General features: G+C 47.3%; 1 protein-coding gene across 4 annotated transcripts in view; it reads right to left on the bottom strand.

Moving 5' to 3' along the window:
- Positions 1-232: 232 nt before the first annotated feature.
- Positions 233-15,558, bottom strand: part of IQSEC3 (IQ motif and Sec7 domain ArfGEF 3) — a 103,475-nt gene continuing 88,149 nt past the window's right edge. Inside the window, exons 8-15 of one of the 4 annotated variants that reach the window (XM_021535076.2) lie at positions 14,244-14,383; positions 13,340-13,465; positions 12,161-12,260; positions 9,959-10,120; positions 9,148-9,240; positions 8,663-8,706; positions 8,500-8,579; positions 6,352-6,466 (exon numbers count right to left, since the gene is read on the bottom strand). In XM_021535076.2, coding sequence (XP_021390751.1) covers positions 8,505-8,579; positions 8,663-8,706; positions 9,148-9,240; positions 9,959-10,120; positions 12,161-12,260; positions 13,340-13,465; positions 14,244-14,383 — 740 coding nt within the window. In that variant the 3' untranslated portion in view covers positions 6,352-6,466; positions 8,500-8,504. Of the gene's footprint in view, positions 6,484-8,499; positions 8,580-8,662; positions 8,707-9,147; positions 9,241-9,958; positions 10,121-12,160; positions 12,261-13,339; positions 13,466-14,243; positions 14,384-15,558 lie in introns of all 4 variants that reach the window. The other 3 variants (XM_021535075.2, XM_021535074.2, XM_021535077.3) reach the window with 3 other exon arrangements.

Genomic DNA, 15,558 nt, shown 5'->3' with positions numbered 1-15,558 from the left:
AAAAGAATGGTGTATTTTGATCAATTCAACCACACTGTGTGTCAGTTATTGCACATAATGGATTCTGTATAGATATAACAGGGTACGGATGCACTGTGAAAATTGTGTTATTTTCTTTTTGGGTTGTAATCCTTTATATCAGCACTACCTATAGATGTTTACATAGTATCCTTCCCAGAGACACTTGCCATCTTCCGATTAATAATAGTATCTGTACATTGGAGCAAGTGAGGAGTATTTCACATATAGACAATCTGGTTTTATTGCTTTCATCTTTACTTTACAGCCAGGTCTGTGATCTGAACATCAGCCAGGAACTTTAATAATCTTCTCTTTCAAAATATCTTAGAAAATGCCTGTTAGGGATGGGCTGATTTGTAATATATCCATGGCACACAAAAACATAAATGGAAGCCACTGAATCCCTGGGAAATAGCCTGTCTGTTTCTGGGGGGGTTTATACTCCCGAGTATTTCATTGTGGGCCTAGGGATCCAAGGGATTCTTTGAAACCAGCAAAGGATTTGCAGCCTATAGACAGGGTTTTTTTTGGCATGTGCAATCTGAATCCAGCATCTATTGGATCCAGCTGCAGAGATGTAGCTTGCCTTCCCCCACTCATTGCAGAGAGCTCGCTTTGTGTGCACGTGCTTGATTCTCTCTCAAAGGTCAGTTTCATTAACCTTGGGGTTATGCTTTGTGTAAATATGCACTTATATCTGATCTGCACAGGAAATGTAATTTTCCTTACGTGTCTCCCATCCAAATGTTCACCAAGCCTGACCCTGCGTGGCTGGTGAGATGTGCTGTGATGATGATGCTGTGGCCAGCAGAGCTGTCCTGCTCAGGCACTACATGGTGCTTATGCCTCACAGTTTTGTCCAGCACGTTCTGTAGAGGTGCCCACATGCTCTCTGAGTGTAGTCCAGTGTGTTGGCAGGTGGTGTGAGCACTACCCCATGGCATGTGCTGCTCTCTGGTGCACAGGTTCCTGTGTGGCCACACATCCTGCAGCGTACAGGCAGCAGCGATTGCTCTGCAAGGGCCTCCCTCCCCAGAGGTGCAGCCTGCACAGCCGAGAGCATCCAGCGAGATGGACAGCAATGAGCTGTGCCACAGGAGGGCTCTGCCTTTCCCCTCACCGTCTTCCTCTCCACCTCCTTGCAGGGGTGAATTTCACAGTTAAGTTGCTACCTCCTGAACAAGTTTATTGCTTCCTGTTTTCCTCTGGATCTGATCCTCAGAGAGCCTGAGCACTGAGCTAGCTCCTGCTGCTTTCACAAGAAAGCAGCAGTAGCTGGAGCAGGCTGCCCCTGAGGCCAGCAGGAGTCCAGGATGCTCAGCTCTCCTGGGAGCACCCCTTGGTGCATGGTTGTGCGCCTGCGCACGCTGCTGGAGCCCAGGGATGCCCAGGGTGGGGGCTGAGGCAATGAAGACATTGGAACACAAGTGACATTATCTCAATATAATTTCTAAAACTCTATTGATTGAACAGATAAAATACCTCTGATCTATTTTTGTTATTTTTGTTACAAAATATTAGCCGTTTGGACTCTTTGCTAGGTGTGACCACACCACTTTTCCCAAAGGAAGCTTTTGTTGATGATATTTACAGCAGGAGACAGGTACAGACAGACAGGTGCTTTCAAAAGCTTACGCATAGGTAACACTTCTGTTATTAGATTTTTAAAAAGACATATTCAGATGGGGTTGTGACTAGTGTTGAAGAGCTGGGTGACATCAAAGCTGCTGTCCCAGGCATGGCTGCGAACGAGAGGGCAGGACAAGGACAGCTCTAGCTCACAAAACACTGCCGGCAGTCCCTGGAGCCTACACTAGCACAGTGAGGCAGCTGGTGGAGTGGGACACGGGGGGAGTTTGCTCAGCAACTTGCATTTCAAAGCAGAGACTCTGCCAAGCAGCAGCATCCTTGGTTTAGGGCTCAGATTGGTTTTGGAAACCTCTGAAACATGCGCACATAGTTGCAGGTTGAGCCTTCTGAGAAACAGGTAGCAAAACTCAAACCCTTTTGGCTTGGAGGCCCTCAAATGCATCCAAATCTGGTGGTACCTTTCAGTATGAGTATTGATGAAATTGGAGTTGTGGACCATACCCTCACCTTTCATCTACAGGAAGGAGAGAAAATGTGAACAGCGGGATGCTTTGAAAGCCTTGTGAAAGCACTAAGTGTTGCTAACCCAGCAGCCAAGACTATGGCATTAAAAATTACTATGGCAGCAGAAAAGCCCTGCATTAAACCCAAATTGTTTTCAAGGCTCAATTCTCCCATCACATTTTCCCATTCCTTTGCTTCAAGTGCAAAGAGATTCATTTCACTGAGCCTGCACCAGCATGAGCAAGCATCAGTATAGAGCCTGATGTAACACAGCTCAGTCTCTCCTATCGTTCAGCAAAGCCACCTTCTCATTCGGCCACTGACTACCCAACACTCACTGCAGAACACTAGGTTTCTGTTTTCTCTCTCCCCCTTGCTCCTTTTTAATATAGAAGGTCATGAAATTGGCAGCAAAAAGACACTGGTTTGTTTGGGTTGAGCTAATCCCTGCAGCAGCTCCCTGCCTGACTCCTCCACCTTAAAGATTGTGCTAGGTTCATTATCAGAATCCCTGCTGTCAAGAGCTGGTGATTTTTCTTTGGGCTGGTCCCTCCAGGTGGGCTGTGGTACACATTTTGTCCTTCATTAGGTTGTCGCTGAGATGCCCTTCTAGCCTGCTCCCTGTCAGTCTGTGTGCAAGGGTATCTGCTCACAGCTGTCAGTCTGTGTGTCTTGCTGGCATGTGGGAGGACTGCATGAGCAGACAATACAATAGATCAGACGAGGTGCAGATATGTTTTAAAGTGCTTGTCATCCTTCAAGACCAACCTTCAAAGAAAAAGAATAATAAAATCTGTATTTTGAAGTGAAGTCCGAAGGGCTCGGCTCCACAGTGGATTTTTGACCAACCTTTTCCATGACAACCTGGAACAGAGTAGGTATGTGCCTCTCCAGCTAAACCAAACAGCAGATGTGGTAGCCAGCAGGCTAGAAGACAACAAGAGCTATCTACATTTGCTTCTCTGTCCAAAGCTCAAGGCCAGCAGTAGCCTTTGCAAGGTCAGGGAAACAGAAACAGCTTGCCCTGAGAGAATACTTTGCCTCAGGTACCTCAGCACTTCAGTTCACTCACTTCTGCCCTTCATCCAGCATGGAGAAGGGAGTCTCAAGCAGTTTCCTTATTTCCTCTTTAGATCCTTGTAGCTCTCCCAATCAATTATTAAAGCAGCAAACATCTTGTGTAGGAACTAAATAGGCATTGTTATAAATATTTTATCTAAAAAAATTCTTTCCTCACGTATCTTAAAATTTTTTGCTGTTGTCATTTTGTGTTAAATGTCAAGTAAAATCTAATTTATTTATTTTAACACACACTCAGAGCTTTGTTGGCTCACTGCACTCTGGAAAAAAACCCCAAACTAGTACTGCTATTCCTATCAGACAGTGAAATAAGTACTGGGAAGGGAGAACAGTGCCAGTGCTTCCTGGACACCCATTCCACTGCAGCAGTGATCAAAAACATCAGCAGCTACACACTGCATGACTGAAAATGGCAGATGCCACACATGCTTCTTGGGAAGCTATGGGCAGCTCAGATGAGGTTCTGGCTGCTGTGAGGCAGCAGGGTGTCACCTTGAAGGAAGTCAGCAGCAGACCAGCCCAGCTGTGCCTCACAGCTGGCTGGGGGGTGAGGGTCTGAGCCCTGGATAGGGGTGAGGACCTCTCCCAGCACCCAGTTCAGGATGCGGAGCACCCAGACTGCCCTGGGGGGCTGGCTAGGAGTAAGCTTCTCTGGTCTGGAGGGAGACTAGGCTTCTATTCAGGGTTTTCTTACAATCTTTTCTGTCATCTGCTTCTGCAGTCTTCCCTGAGGCTCTGCCTGTGGGCTCCCAGTCGGTACATTTGCTATTGCAGATAGAAGTAGCAGCCTGGCTCCCAGCTAAGCAAACAAGTCAGATCTCTTGGCACTGCTGGGTCCATGGGTCATGCTCAGACAGAGGGGGACCTGGAAGTGAGTAGGCTCCTGCCCTGGAAGGCTGGATAAGTGCAGGAGACCCATCACTCCAGCCCCTGTCTTTTTCCCTAACTCCAGCTGGGCTTCTGCCCAGGTCACATTTATGAACTCTTTCCCTGAACATTCCAGCACAGCCATCAAGCATCCAGGGGAGCCAAACCTGTCCCTGATGCATTGTGGCTTTTGTCACTGGCAATGGCCCCAGAGATCAGCACACTGGCACAATCCCCAAGGAAATTGCTGTGTGGTTTTTACCCCACAAGGTTCAAAAAAGTTTTCTGCATCTGTCTTTGCTGTCCCCTTTTTCCTGACATTTTGCACATCTCCACCACTGTCAACAACTGCTGCCATTCCTTACCCTACCACTACATCATCAGCACCCAGTGCTCATGTCTCAGCCTTGCACAGGAAGGAAGAGCATTTCTGGCTTTCCCTCATAAAATAAAAATAAAGGCCCTAAAAGGCATTCTGTCCTATTTTAGAATCCTAAAGTTGATCTTCTTAAACCTCGAAGGGAGCTAGAATGAGTGAGACCAAAGCCTTTAAGCTAATTAATACCTTCCCCTCCCTACTGCACAAAGAGATTTTTTTTCTAAAAATATATCCAGAGCCCATTTTTAATGCTGTCTTCCTTCACATCAATGTCCCAAATAAAGCAGAGGATCTGAGCTGTCATCTCTATCTCAGGATCTGCCCCTCCTCTCACTTTGAAGCTTGGGATAGAGAGGGAGAGAAAAGAGGCCTTGGAGTCTGGTATCTGGGTAGCTTTCCTATAGGAAGGGCTGATGGAAATAAGAATATAGGGGTAAGAGATACAGGCAAGAAATACAGAGGGGACTTCACATGAGTGGTCTCCAAAAGAAGTTCCTTCCCTCTTCCTTCCCTTGGGTAGAAGAGCCCAAGTGAATGGAATACCCACCCTAAAAGGTGAACATAACACTCAGCTTTGCTTTCAGAATACAGAAATGCACCTGGGCAGGAAACACAAAACCAGCCAGAAGAAGGAAAGCAGAGGTGAGTATGTTTTAGAGAAGACAATCTCCTGTGTATGTATGTGTGTGTGTGTGTGTTGAGGTGGGAGGGCACCTCTTGGTGCTGTCTCTTTGGAAAAGTACACATCCATTCCAGGAAGATCCCTGGATGAAACCCTCCCTTCAGCTCCCTCAGAACTGCTTGGTGTTTCCTTAGTAAGCATGCGCATACATACGCTACCATACAGTGTATTTACATGTGGTGAGGTCTGCTAGGTCTCATCAGAGCTCTCTGGCACAATGCTCCAACATAACAGAAAAAGTTTTGGTGTTCAGTGAGGCCATCTTTGTGTACTTGTACTGCAGCTTAGGACAGTCTCTCCTCCTCTCAAGCTCTCTTCCAGTCGTGCACTCCTTCATTTGGAGCCGGCTGCTGCAAGGATAATACTTGGAGAGCGATGAGGATGCAGCGTGGCAAGTGGTGCAAGTTCTCACTCCAGCTTAGCAGGTGGCAGTGATAGTGGCAGGGCAAACTCCACCCCCAGGAATGCCCCAAGGTATGGCACAGGTGAGTCCATTTCTCTGTGAGGCTGGCAAAATTTCAGGGTGGGTACAAACCTATGGCCAGATAAATGCAAGGCAGGAAAGAAAGCTGAGGAGTAGGAAATGGAAGACACGGTGCCTAGAAAGCAGCAGGTCATCAAGAGGAACAGGGCAGCAAAGTGCTACATGGGGACGACACGAGCGCAGAAGCCAGCTGGGCTGGCAGGTTGTGAGGATGTGTGAGCATGTAGGTTGGCAGTTTCTAGAGATGGCTCCTCACAAATAGCATCATCTTGAGGGTAGACAAGGGTAAGAGTTAGGTCAGTTGGATTTTTTTTTCTTTTGTTGTTGTTTTACTAAAAAATAAATCACAAACTAGATCTCTATAGGCAGAAAGGATCCCTGGGAGGTGGTGGGGAAGGGAAGCGAGGAAGTCTGTGCTGTTTGGTGCTGGTGGTATGGCTACACGAGGCTGCGTGAGCCACTGGAATACCTGCGCCTCTGAAGCAGCGAGCTGGGGGGGCAATACTGGTGGGGGTGGTTGTAGGGAGGGGGTGGAGGTGGCAGGGGGGGCTGATGGACCAGCTTCATGGGGGTCCCAGGGAGCCCACTGCCCACACCCCGCCAGGGGCTGGAGGTGCAGGCGTCGGAGGTGACGTAGCGTGTCAGAGTCTGGTTGAGGGCCGGCTCCATCCGAGCGAGGCACGGCTTGTCCAAGACAATGACTTTGACAATCTGCTGGCACTGTACAAGTGTCCCCGCCGAGGCGGGGTGTGAGGGCGCCAGTGCTGTCTCCAGCTGCTCCCTTGGCATGTTAAGACGCATGCTGGGCTGCATTCCACTCTCGGGCCCCAGGGCGGAGTTGTGCTGGTACGTTTGAAGCCTGTTGTGAATTGACACCTAGTTTAGAAACAGCCAAAGAAGCATTAAATGTTACAAGACTTTTCCCATCCGCTGCTCTGGCTGCCCTGAACCCCCCCCACCAAACGACCTCACATGCATTCATCCCTCCCTCCTTCAAAAAAACAGAATAGGCATGACCCTGGCTGCACAGTCCCCCTCAGCAGCCCCTTTGTCCACATCCAGCCTAAGTGTCCCTGTCCTTTACATCAGGTCAAAGGCAGCAGAGCCGGCGTTCCCAAATGCAATGCAACTTGGATTATCCAAACAGCACAGGGAACACAAATCAATTCTCAGAGTGGAAGTGTCCGTGAGTTCTCATGGAAATGAACAGACCTCGAGGTCATGACTTTGTCCCCAGCAAAAAGAAGAGGGGGACCAAACCACAAGGTTTCAGATAATCGAGGCTATATGTTTCAGCAAAATGATAGAAGCTGAATCTGAGATAGAGAGTGACAGAGAAACCCAAGTCTTTCCCAGTTCCCTGACTTTCTAAGTAGGAAGGTACACCATATGACTGGCTAATCTGTTTACAAAGGAAAAAGCAGAAACCTGACACAGTCTAGCATAAGGCAGCTCCCTCTGATCCATTTGATGGTTTGTCAGTGAAAGGAAATGATTTTCAAAAAATAAAAAGAAACAAAAAATGCCCATCTATCTCATACAATGATAAAAGAAATTCATGATGAAATGGCAGCAGATTAGATAATCTCAGAGAAATGGAAATGCTCCTCTACTGGCAGAGAAATACTCGGTCAGCTGAAAGCAGGAGGGGAGGCCAGAGGTCATCAGGGTTTCCACATCAAGATGCTTATAATGGAATCAAATAAAGGAGCTCGCTGAGACCAGTCTGAAAAGGACGAACTGGCCTGGACAGGAGGTCTCTAGCAGGAGAAGTGCAGCATTTGAGAAGTGCAGCTTCTCAAATGATGATGGATGAGGTTATAGTTCCTCCTGGCAAGGACATGGGCTGATGGAGACCCCAAACCAGAGCTAAGTTGCTGGCTTAAAACAGCATGTCAGTCAAGTGACAAGCCCTGGGGAGGAAACAAGTGCTCGCAGGTTGGCATGGAACTTCCAGCCAGGCAGGGTACAGGTGGGACAGTGGGGCTGCCCTGAGGGTCTGGCAGAGTCAGCAGCTGGGAAGGAGAAGCTGTGAAGTGACCAAGCTCCCCACCGTGCTGGAACAAGGATGAGCTGTCTGTCCCTATCCAGATATGGATGTTGGTCAGACTCACTGCACAGCAGGACATAATAGTGTGTCAGTATTTATACAGGTGATGGAACATCCCAGAGGAAAAACTGTTTGCTGGGCCATGAAGTGCCAATGACATTAGGATACATGGAAGCCATTCTACACGGGGAGACACTTCTCCCAACAGGAATAGGAAACTGGCTGGCAGAGGCACCTTTCCCAGAAGGGGTATCTGCAGCGAAATAGGGCGCTCTCCAGGGAAAAGAAGCAGCACCTACTCCCCACATAGAAGCTGAATTCTTTAAGTGAATATATATTGACAAGAGGGGAAAGAACTACCCTGGAAAATGAAAGGTTCAGGACAATGGAAATATTTCAGATAGAGAGAGAGTAGGAAGTAGTTGATAAGATTTTAGCGTGAAGATTGCCTTTTCCTGTTTCCTCACAGGCAGTGAGAGTATGGGTATATGTGAAGAAACAGGCAAAGAAAGATGTACACAGGACAGCCAAGCTCCCTCCCTAGGAAGGTGAAGCTCTAAGGAAAGTCTGGTGTACAAAGGCCATGCTTAATCCCCTTCAGCGGGATGGAGAGACAGAGCTGCAGAGATAGTGCAGGAAAGCTGGGCTGTGGGGAATTTGCATGTGATGCTGCATGGAGTTAGCATGTCAGGGAAGTCCTTGGTGGGGTTTTCAGTCTCCCCAGAAGCAGTGGGGTGGGTTAGTCTACAGCGTTTGGGAGCTTGGTCCGTGAAGGATGTTACAGTTATAGAAACGGATTGAAAATGCTTTGAAGTTTAGTTTGGATTTGAAAGTTGTATTACCCGTCCTAGCAGTAACTTTTAATTGTATCTCTGGAAATTGGTAAAATTGTCAGTCTGGCTGGGGAGGCATTGATTAAAACCTGAGAAAAGAAACAACAGAGAATGTGAGAAGTGCTGAAGTGAGAGAGAATTACTTACCTCAGCTGCTCTGCACTCTACTTACCTCCACTGTGCTGTCCAAGACCTTCTCCCCCAAATCCTTCTTGCCTTTGAAATAAAACAAAATATCTCACTCATGAGATCTGCCCCTCTAGTCAAGAGCTGGCCCTCATACTGTGGACTGGAGACTTAAAAGGAGAGGTGCAAGGCCAATCTAGACCCTCTTGCAACCTGTTAGCTGCTTAGTGGGGTAAGTTTTATCAGCTCAGGGAAGAAAATTGGGCCAGGTTCTTCAGAAGTTACCCATGCTCTATCAGTAACAGCTCTTTACCAGGTATTACAGCTACAGAATGGGTAATGAAACTTCAAGGGTTTTCCTAGGGTATTTGAAGAATGTATATGCTCTTGTATTTCCACTATTAGGCCAAAGCTAAAGAGCACAAAACTGAACACTTCTTTTTGCAGTTATTCTCGCAGGAACCAGCGAGAACATATTTGCAAAGGCAGCACTTCTAGACCAAAAAAGTTGGGTGCTGGGTGTCCTTTTACCTGTTGGAGAGCCTTGCTTAGACTGCAGTTCCATCTGGGCTCCATTGGTCCTTAAGGAGAGATTTTTTGTCCCTTGCTGTTTCTCCAGTTCCCCTGCAAAACAGATATGTGGAAATAAATGAGGGGAGGGATGGAGGGAAGGTCACCAGCATATTGAAGGAACAAAATGGGAAGTCAGCAAGGAGAATAAATGCAAGGAAATCACAAGTGAGTGTCAAGAAGGGAGAGAAAAGAAAAAACAGAAAATGGAGAGGATTTGATATGTGAAAAAACTTAGGTATCTATAGGACCTTCTACATATGACCTACATTTACACAGCATTGGCTACTGCTGCAATGAGATGGGGACCACTGCAGCTGAGCTACTTTGGCTCATCAGTCTGTACATAGAAAGGCTCCATGGACATCTTGTCTGTATGAGGCCGTGGAGTGACAGACTGCTTGCCCTCAGGACAACTCTGTTAAAGGTACAAGATCTATCCCAGGTATTTACAGGTCATATTTGCATAGCCAAAGGAGTATGGCACAGAAAAGAATCTTCTGGGTGTGACAGTTTAAGCTTCCCTATTCCAGGCTGCTGTATCTGCCTCCCTGTTTCATAAGCATAGTAAGTAGTTGAGTCCTTCCATTTTTCCTGCTGGCCAGTGGTCAGAGTGCTTTTCCACCCTGTCACTGAACCCAGGAACATCCTGTGCAGACTGTGCTGCTCATCCTTTTGGCCCCTGTTCCTGAAGACTTCCTTTATCCTTTTTGCCTTGTAGTCACATGCAGTGTGATGGCATTGGAATGTGAATTGTATGAGAGACCCTTACATTCAATTCGTATCTGTTCCAGTTCTGTCACTTCTGCTATTGACTCTTTCAGGTCTTCCACAAACTTCTGCATTTCCTCAGCACCCAGAGCACAGAAGTGTAGTACCTGTTTTTTCTCTGAGCCTGAAACTGGAGTCACCAGTGTAATGCCATGGGGGTAATCTGAAAAAAAAAAAAGTGCCAACAAAATAAAGAGCTGTTAGGCATTCTTGCTGGAGTAGTTGGCTGTTTTGGTACATCTGAAGGACAGAGAGTTTTCAGCATGAGTCCAGTGGAATTGCACACCCAGAGTTTGTCACACTGCCAACTGTGGGAACCTGCAGCACTGCAGCCCTCCAAGAGAACAGAAGGACCAAGCTGCAGCAGCAAGGCAAGTGTCACCAGCACCACAGTGCTGCCAAAACCAGAGAACTCTAGTTCTTAGTTACTTCTAGTGCAGCACTGGGCCTAGGAAACTGAGCACAGAGGTAAGACTGTAAAGCCTTTCTCAATCTTTGGAAGAATAAACAGTGTTTATGAGGCAAACTACACTTTTTCTCCTGTGGGAGATGCAGCAGGAGAGATTGTCTTCTGGGGTCAGAGCCATTGCATTCACAGTGGCAGGACTTGCCCCCAGATTCTCCTTTCATCTGCAGAGAACACAGGAGGAGTGTTGGCACAGTGTGGGTGGGGAGCTCATTGCACTCTGCAGTGAGAGTGGTAAAGGGAAAGATGTGTATTTGTAGGTCTCTGCTTAGTACTCCTCACAGGCAAAACACACAGGAATGTAAATGAAAGACCATGCCCAGAGAGTGAAAATAAACAGCAAATGTTTTGAAGATCAGGTTTGTGTGCAAGGAGGTGATGACTGGAGATTCAGCCAAGAGAACATGAGAATGCAGAGAACTTGCCACACTTTTGACTAGACTTCCTCTATCATTTGCTCAATGGCTGGTGGTTTCAATCCCTTTCCTCGTTTTCTTTCACATTCCTCTAAATTTAATTTCTGTCTTTCCCTGTCCTGCTTTCCTTCCTTTACTAGCCTTCCCTTATTAGCCTTTCTTTATTAGCCTTCCTTTATCAGTCTTTCCCAAACAAGCCAAAGCCTTACCTGTTATTTTCAGCCAGCCCTCTGCTCCCCCTGTTTGCATGCCAAGCTCTTTTCCTGCCTTGTGTCTCTCTCACCTGTTCAGATCACAAGATCTTCGTGACATTTGTTTTACTGTCTTTGCAGGGGATACACAAAAGGGCACCTTTGCCAGAAGATTTGGACACTCCCAGGATAGTCATGCTACCCCTAAAAGCTGATTCCAGCTCTGATGGTGCCTCCTGGGGATGCTCAGGTATGAATGGCCCTTGAGTTCACAAGGATGTGGGAGCCTCTGCATGCTGCAGAGTAGGGTGTTGGGAGAGTGACTCATGCTGCCAGTAGAGGAGGGAGAGAAAAGGCTTAGTATAGCCACACTGATGCTACATTTTGCCTTCCTTGCAGCATATTCTCCATGTGTTCACAATGGAGAGCATTGTGATCCCAGGGGCATCAGCCATGCTTGCCTGGGACTGCTGTGCTGCTCCTCTGCCTGTGCCAGCAGGAAGCCTGCCTGTTTCTGGAACTCCTGCACGGCACAACCAGCCCCAGTCATGACACATCATGGCTATATTCCCAGACCATCAAGGTCAGGCTGACTAGGGCTGGCCTCCCGCCATGCTTTGGTGGGTATTTTTCCAAGGGCTCTGCCTCTGCCTTGGGAAGCTCTCAGCACAGCATGGCACTGTGCAGGGAGGTGGCAGCAGCACTCTGTCAGCATCAAAGGCAGCAGTGGGGGTTGTGACTTTGGCCATGATGGGAGAGGGGCTAAAGCTGGCAGCAGCAGTTCTGTCAACAAGATTCTGCACCAACAGTTGGCTTCTGGGAGCTCAGTAGGATGTATATGGGGATTGTTTCCCCCCGTCTTCACCACTGGTGTTGTCCCTGCCACCATAACAAGCCAGATCCTTCAATGAGGCCCTTCTGCAGATGCTCAGACCTAGGAGGGGTACCAGGAGCTTCTTCTCAGCACAGTATACCTAAAGAGTCATCTCCTTGGCACAAGTCTCAGTTTTCTCTCCTCCACTTTTAACTTTGACAGAATCTCTCTCCTACTGCAAAGTCACACATGCCCCTCCCTCCTTCTCCTTTTCCCTGCCAAACCCCTCCAGGAAACCCAGGAGCAGTGGACTTACACTCATTCTCAAAGAGATGGAACTGCATCCCTAGCAGGCCGACTGACTTGCAAAATGTGTATGTTGAGGAGCTTTTCTTCTTCGGGCAAAGCTTGAGGATCTGTTGGAGGGAGAGAAGCATCATTGGTGCTGGGGAACAGTGAGGCAAGGACGATGCAAACTGCTCAAAGCAAAAAAGTTCTGTTAAGTGTACATGGGAGCAATGTTTGCTGAATGACTGGCTCTTTGCTGGAGAGCTGCCTGGAATGCTGCACTTGTTACAACACTTCTGGAATCCTGTAGGCATCTCCCTGGGCTCACTCAGCTCTCTCCCAGAGGTGCTTGATTACCACATGTTGACTTTGAAAGGGTAATTCTCTTCACCAAGGGACAGATCAAAAGGCAAAGGGAAGCCTGTCATAAATACCTTAGAGCTGGGAGCAAGAGTGTATGAGAATGCTCTGCTGCCCTTGTACCTCAGCACTAGTTCTTGTGGACCTGGTTTATCCCATGGAGTAGAGGCATAGCAAGGGGCAGACACTCTCCTCAAGTTGATAACTGTGCAAATGGCTGCAGAGGAATAGCTGGGTAAAGCTCTTTTATCCTCTCCTTCTGCAAAAGGTTTTAGGTTTAGCCTTGCATCTACTGCCACCACAGTTTTACTTCACCATTAAATTCAGCAAACTTCCATTTTGTTTTGCCTCCTTCCAGTCTCAGTGTAACTCTGCTCTCCTGTACCTGCATAATTCCATTGCTGGAGCAGGACACTTTCAAAAATACTGTACACATTTGGTTTGGTAAGTACTATGTAGTCTGCTACATCCTTTTCCATGTTAGGAGGCAGTGATTTTAAAGTGTCTGGCAGGAAAGATTTAAAGGGCATGAGAGGGCTCTGTCTACTGTAGTACAAACAAAGAAATGATCCTCCCTTTCATGAAATGAACCACCCTGCTGGCAAAGGCATGAGAGAGAGCAGTAACTTTGCTTGGATGGCTGTGGGATGTGACAGTTTGTTTTTTCAAGGGTTTACTGTAGGTTTTTAACAGTGAAGGGTACAGAGCTGTGTCTCACAAGGTTGATGAACTGGGAGCTGTCCTTAGAACAGAGGGAAAATGGATGTTGTGGACTGGTTTCAGATGTCCTTACAGAAACCAGGGCAGGTTTTATTACTGCAGTGCCTAATTGCCAAAGCACACTCACCACCAGCAGGTCATTGAAGAGGAAGACTTCCCTTTGGTGAGCTGCCTGCTTCTGCACTTTGTTCACATCGGTCACTTCAAACAGGCGGCTGCAGCACACCAGCCGGCGGTGGGGCACCGACAGGACCTGCAGAGAGCACACAAGGGCATGCAGGGGCTGAAGAAGGGGCCACTGTGGGTCTCCCCCAACTCAGACTGCACAACCCTGGCCAGTGACACAATTCCACCCCTCTGCCCAGACAAATCACCTCCTCACCACCGCTCCTTACCACCAATTTTCCTGCTAGTGCAGTAACAGAGAAAGCCTTTGCAACCTTCTTGCTCACACATTCTCTCTCTGGCTTCCAATCCTTGGGTCACCGCTCATCCTTTCTCACCCCACTGGACATCTGCAGGTTTTCTGAGCTTTGAGAAATCCTCTTGCTTTATTTTGGATAAACAGTATGTATGTTCTTGCCCTACAGATTGGTTACTGCCAAAGAAGGTGTCTGTACTTTGGGGATCTCTTAATCCCAACAATTTTTAGGGAACTCATTAGAGACAGACAGGTAAAATTATTTTCTATCACTTTGCCTTTCACTTCCTACACCCTTAAAAGGCCTGAAAGTTTGAAACACTGCAGACCTATCAGTTGAGCCAGCCAGGACATACAGTAAAATTCATGGGCAAACAATTACAGCACTAGATACTATAAACTCTGGCCAAGGAGATGCCTCAAAATTAGGAAAGAATGAGATAGCAGGAAATAAAGAGTTTGGAGAAAAAGGAGTACATCTGTAGAGACAAGCAAGGAAAGTATTACGCAAGAGAAGAAAGGCATAGTGGAAAAACACAGAAGAGAGGGCAGGGAGAGAGGTGGGGGACAGAGGGGCTGAGTGGGTGCCAGCAGGTTTATGGATGCTCACCGTTTTCATTCCAACGATGGACTTCTCCACTTTAGTGACATAAGTTACATGGTCCTCATTAGATTTTAGCTCTTTCTGCTGGATCCTCTCATAGATCCCCACCACCAGCTCCCGAGGGATGTCAGCACCGTCGTCCACCCCTGCCAAACACAGAAAATGTTGGGCAGGCCAGCCAGAGAGAAGACAAGGGAAGAACCAGTGGTCCCTGGCAGGTCACTACTGCCTCTGCACTGTGCAGTGCTGGGAAGGCTGAAGGGGAATAGCAATACTTCACTTTAGGCTGTCTTCTTTGTTTCTCTAATGCATCTAATACACCAGCAGGAGAGACTGACATCCCTAAGGCCAATGCAGTGGATTTCATAATTCCATTGCTCTGCATGGTGGCTCCTTTCCATGTGTTTCCTAAGGTTTTATAGCCACAATTTCACATTCATATATCTTGGGCCACGCAGCAGTAACCCCTGCATTGATTTTGTATCATCAGAAGTGCTATATGTGGAGAAGGCCTATGATGGGATTCAGCGGCTTTTCCTGCCAAGGCAAGCATCATCTCTCCTTGTCTGCTTGCTGGCCTCTACCATTTTCCTCTGTGTTGTCTCCTAGGAATAATACTTTCCTGCTATTCTGTTTGTGGTATTTTAGCCTTGACCCTTCCCCTTTCCTCTTTTACATCTCCTTAGATAATTCTCCATATTTTGCTGTCTGGCCCTTCAGAGGCTTGCAGAAATGGTTTTTTTCACCCTTCCCTGAGCCAAACACTGAAAACCAAGTTTCCAGTCCTTCCTCCAAACTGAATTCCTCCAGTCATTTTATATTGATTTTCTCTGCATTCCCTCCAGCTCTCTGGTCTGAGATGTACTATCCTGAGTTATGCAGGTGAGGACCTGCTGAGAAATGGAAAGGCATTGAGATGTTCTGCTCCCTTACCTACATCCTTCCAAATGTATCCCAAATAACATGTCAAGCACAGGCTGCTGAAGCTGCTGGCCTGTAGGTGAGTCTGGATTGAACTGTCTCTCCTTATCTGTGATAGGGTGACATTCACTTGCTCTACTGAGTTGTGGTGTGTTGCACAATGGAGGTGAGTGACCTTCATGCTGATTTAATTAATTGCAGTGTGAACTGACAGTTTTAAGGGAACTCTTAATGTAAGCTAACATTAAAAAAACACCTCTCTTTTGTTAGTGCTGCCAATTGTAATACTAAAGGGGGTGATGGCAGGTAGCAGACCCATTCATTATCTGTGGAATTAACTTGAAAGAGGGCCTCAGTGTCACATTATACCAGTCTGAATCAGGTGACAAATTGTGGAAGG

This window comes from Lonchura striata, chromosome 5 (genome assembly GCF_046129695.1).
Source record: "Lonchura striata isolate bLonStr1 chromosome 5, bLonStr1.mat, whole genome shotgun sequence".
Classification (NCBI taxonomy): domain Eukaryota; kingdom Metazoa; phylum Chordata; class Aves; order Passeriformes; family Estrildidae; genus Lonchura; species Lonchura striata.
The sequence above is the reverse complement of the archived record's forward strand: the minus strand, read 5'-3'. Positions and strand labels throughout refer to the sequence as shown.